The sequence below is a fragment of the Gossypium arboreum genome, chromosome 10 (genome assembly GCF_025698485.1).
Source record: "Gossypium arboreum isolate Shixiya-1 chromosome 10, ASM2569848v2, whole genome shotgun sequence".
Taxonomy (NCBI): Eukaryota; Viridiplantae; Streptophyta; class Magnoliopsida; order Malvales; family Malvaceae; genus Gossypium; species Gossypium arboreum.
The window spans coordinates 129,049,999-129,054,480 of record NC_069079.1 but is presented as its reverse complement, the minus strand read 5'-3'; the positions used below and the strand labels follow the sequence as shown (position 1 = coordinate 129,054,480).

General features: G+C 31.2%; 1 protein-coding gene across 3 annotated transcripts; it reads right to left on the bottom strand.

Moving 5' to 3' along the window:
• Positions 1-892: 892 nt before the first annotated feature.
• On the bottom strand, positions 893-3,891 carry LOC108452013 (guanylyl cyclase 1). Of its 3 annotated transcripts, none has more exons than XM_017749742.2 (11): positions 3,717-3,891; positions 3,282-3,318; positions 3,065-3,215; positions 2,857-2,981; positions 2,637-2,748; positions 2,478-2,552; positions 2,207-2,295; positions 1,931-2,016; positions 1,547-1,619; positions 1,365-1,440; positions 893-1,261 (listed from the first exon to the last, which is right to left on the bottom strand). In XM_017749742.2, the coding sequence occupies exons 3-11, from the start codon at positions 3,203-3,205 to the stop codon at positions 1,217-1,219; spliced, it is 822 nt and encodes a 273-aa protein (XP_017605231.1). In that variant the 5' UTR covers positions 3,206-3,215; positions 3,282-3,318; positions 3,717-3,891; the 3' UTR covers positions 893-1,216. The 3 variants fall into 3 exon arrangements, with proteins under 3 accessions (XP_017605231.1, XP_052876418.1, XP_052876417.1); XM_053020458.1 differs by having other exon boundaries at positions 3,065-3,162; XM_053020457.1 differs by having other exon boundaries at positions 1,931-1,992; positions 3,065-3,318.
• Between the last annotated feature and the right edge of the window lie 591 nt (positions 3,892-4,482).

The window sequence follows — 4,482 nt, the reverse complement described above, 5'->3', positions numbered from 1 at the left end:
ATGTTTATTTTATTTGCTTGTAATTGAGAGATAAGAAATATTTCTTTTTCCTTTTGTAGATTTTATTGGTTTGTTTTAAGATTTGAATTTACCAAACATTATGTTTATTTTATTGGGTTGTTAAAGTTGGTTGTAGAGACAGATGTAAAAATTGTATAGTAAAGGCACAAAAATGAGACTAAGATTGTTTATTTAGTTTGAATATAGCTAAATATGTTTAATAGTCGGGTTATCTGTTAAAACTTAAAAGTTCATTCAAAATTTGAAAGGATTTAGGTAAAAAATTCAGTTCATTTAAAATATGAGCGAAGCTCGGTTTGAACATTCGAGGCTTGAATTCGACTCGGACCGACCTATTTTTTAATTTAGTAATATATTACATTATGTAATTTATAAATACACACAAAAATTAAATCTATGGTAATATATAATATTATAACATGAATACTAAAAAAATGTTTAGCTATCTATATATAAATTTTAAATATATAAAATTATTAAATTAAAAATTAAAAACAATATAAATATTTTAAAAAATAAAAAATAATACAAGTGGGACTTAAATGAGTTAAGGTTAACTAATTACAAATATAAACGGGATGAGACAATTTTAAGTTTATATTTTAGGTTAGATGCATTTAAGCAAACATAAAATGTGATAGTATCATACTTAAAATCCCCTTGAACTCGACCCAACCCATGAACGCCTCTAAATATAATCCTTACACCGGCAAAAACCGATTTTAGCCAACTATAGACCATAAATTTTTAATTCAACCGCCATCAGTTGATTGATTCAATCGGATTTTTCAACAAAGCAAAAAGGACAGTAACCATCCATCAAAAGAAAAACACTTGATGTTCATTCATGTGAGATTTGACAAGACTTGAGTTTCATCAAAGGGACAAGTTCCCAACATTGTTAAAGAAATATGAGTATAAAAGAAAAACAAGAAACATGATTTATTATACAACAATTATATATTGCAATATACAATTTCATGTACAAAATGAATGCATTGTTGTACAAATTGCCAGTAATTTGCAGATTAAAAATCAAATCATTAGACCAACTACGCCATACAAAGACTAGTTATTTCTTCCAAGAGCTTACTATACACAATCTTCAAATACGAGCAAGTGCAGAAAATGGTGAGGAGAGCTGGACAAACAGTTACATGGTATGGATCGTGGCATATACATGAAGTGTAGAAAATTATAAGACGGAGTAGTTCGGTTTCCGGCTCTCCTCGAGTGATATCTGCATAGGGAAAATAGCGATGCTTGAATGCGTGATGAATGATGTTATAGTCCATTACATTGTTTGATTTGAATATGATGCAATAAGGTAAAAGATAAAATACCAGAAGAAGATCTTCGTCGGTACCAAAGGATTTGCGTGCTTCTTCGAGACACTTTGATGAGACCCTGTCGTGTTCCCTGCACATCAGGAGCTTGTTGGATAATCCACCAGTTTATAAATGGATTTTTGGATTCAATATATCGGTAGCTGTTAAAGAGTTATAAAAGGAAGCTTAGATTGTACCGAGAACTCGCAGGATCTCTGATCTCGAACTCGTCTGTTTCGGAATCGTAGCCACATATCACAACGTAGTGACCTACAAAGAGAACAAACTCCTTAAAAACTAGATCAAATGTAGCGTGATTATTCTGTTATCAACCAAATCGAATTTGAGCTTCGAAGCAATAATGATGAAAATGTTATCAGTCAGGTTATTAATCTAGTTTGAAATAATATAACGAGCCAGGATGACTATGCCTATGGTTGAACTATCCGACTAACACTAGCAGTCTTGTATATATATAAAGCAACAGCATGATATATATAAGTTATTACAATGATATGTATCCTCATATGAGCATTCTGTTTAGTATTTTCAAATTGTATACGAAAGTGTGCAACACTTACCGGTATATCCTACATCGTTTCCCTGAAATCCATGGATGATGACATCCTCCATCCAAGACTGACTGCAATGCAAGATTTCGGCAGAACTATTCAGCACAAACTAGTTAAGAAGTCATCATTATCGTGCAATAACTTAAACCTTGTAATAACCGCTAAAATGCCTGAGGCGAACAAAGGGGGAAATACGGAACACGGGAAATACAAAACACAGCGGAAAGTTGTACAATAACAATTTACAACCGACTAGGGAAAAAATCTTAAAAGGAGAATGTATACCTCAATTTGTACTGGTCAACCAAAGCGATTGCAATATACTTTCCCGACAAGATCCAACAAGAGATTTCTTCACCACTGATGGACCTGCACTGTAAAATGGGGAAAAGTTCATAACCCCAAGCAAAAGGTTTAATTGCGACAAAGATCATCGGAATTATGCCACACAGAGAAAAGACAGAGTTAAAGGGAGCTAAAACTTTTATCACAAACAAACGAACGTATCAGTACATTCAATCAAAATGCAGTCAAGATTTAATGTTCCAGTGAATACCCCTATATTGATTCCTGCTTCCACCGCTTTTTTAAATAGTGTATCTACTCGAACCAGATCGTTAGGCAGTTGCTCCTGCAGAATAGTCAAAGAAATGTGAAAACCACACACCGGCTATTTAAGCATTTAATGATGTGTCATGGTACAAAGATAAATTACCTTATAATATGTCTCACCGGAGTAGTTCGGGTTAGCTCCAAATGTTACAGTATAATAGGAAAATCTAACCGAAAACTTTTGCAGTAAGTAAGCGAGATCAACTGTCCAAATGCTGCATATACACAGATGCAGCTTATCATCAAAAGATGAAATGAAATGATATGAATGTACATCATATCCGAAATTTCCAGGTTTTTGATACATCGTAACGACAACATACCTAGTTGTGCAGCAAAGTTCAGCTAAATTCTCAATACTACAATCATTAACACCAATAGTAGTTAACGCCATCAACACACAAGCAAGTCCACAATCCCAAGAGAACAATTGGTTTACATGTGGAACCTATAAAACACCATTAAAACAAATTCATAATTACAGCTTGTAACACAAGGTAACTTCAAAAAAAATCCCATAATTTCACTCACTTGAACGAAATGGGATCGTGGCAACATCGATTTGTGGCCGATTCGATGCTCAAAACCGTAGCATCGTGTTGTGGTGTTCATTCGATCTTCATCTTCATCTGTTTTAAGAATCTTGTTTAACAGCAAATATAAAGGCCACATCAGGTGAGACCTGTTTTGGATTAAATTATAAAAATTATGCCACTGAGAGAAATTATTTTAATTAGTTAATAACAACCTTAACCATCAAATCCTCTTCCTCTTGCAAATTTTTCCTGCAGAAAGCATTAAAATAATTGAAACAAATCTCTAATAGCTAAAATAAAGCTCATAAATTTCCCAAAATATGGTTAATTTTAAGAATGTTGAATAGATTAAAGTCAAAATTAGCTTTCTTTGCATTAAAATGACCTATTTACAATCTAATTAATTAACAGAAAACAACCTAATAAAAAGCAAAGAAATTTGGGGGGGGGGGGGAGAATCAATAGCTTTCAAAAAGTCAAACAAAATTAAATTGTTGGTTTTTGATCTAAAGCACGTAATATTACGAAGACTTATCGACAGGGGATTGAAACTCAAATCAATAAAAAAGGGGGAAAATCGGAGAACTTGTAGAATAAATGTAAATAAAAACCCAAACTTTTGAAAGAAAATGAGGAAAACGAAATACCTTTTTTGAGTGGGAAAATATTTGATTTTTTTGGGTTTCGATTGGAAATGCAGAAGCTTTTTTCTTTCAATTGCATGAATCTGGTTGGTGAGTTTCCATTTTCCTTTTTTGGAATATCCTTTTTCTCTGTTTTGAAGACGACTTTGAAGGAAAAAAGTAACATGTGGAGGAATAGCATTGGACTTTCTAAAGTTAAAAGAAACATATTAAAAATATGTACATTAATTTTTATTTATTTTAATTATAATAACATGGTAAACTCCTAATAATTAGCGCTGATTACATAAAATATTGATTTTATGTTTATATTATTTTCAATAATTAAATGTCATATCAATAATTTTATCCTTAATTTTAAAATTTTCAATCTTTGAAAAAATCAAATCCATATTAAAATTTAAAATAAATTATTGAAAAATGGTAATATCTTTATTTCATACAATCCTTTCTCATTAAAAAATTATGTATATATATATATATATAAAGATATTGAATGTTATCGAAATGGATTTGAGTTATTTTAGATCCTTGTTTAGGTTAGTTTTATTTTAAATACGGATAGTTTTGGGTTTAAAATATTTAAATTTGTTAATTGGGGTTTTTGAGTTTGATTATCTCTATTTTATGTTCTTTTGGTTGCTTTTAGACGATGTTGTTGGGTCAGGAATCAACTTATATTCTATCCGTTTAAAAGAATCGAATTGACCTATGAGTAAATTATTTAGAATTGATAAAAAGCTGAAAATGTAGACAAAAAAAAAGTTGA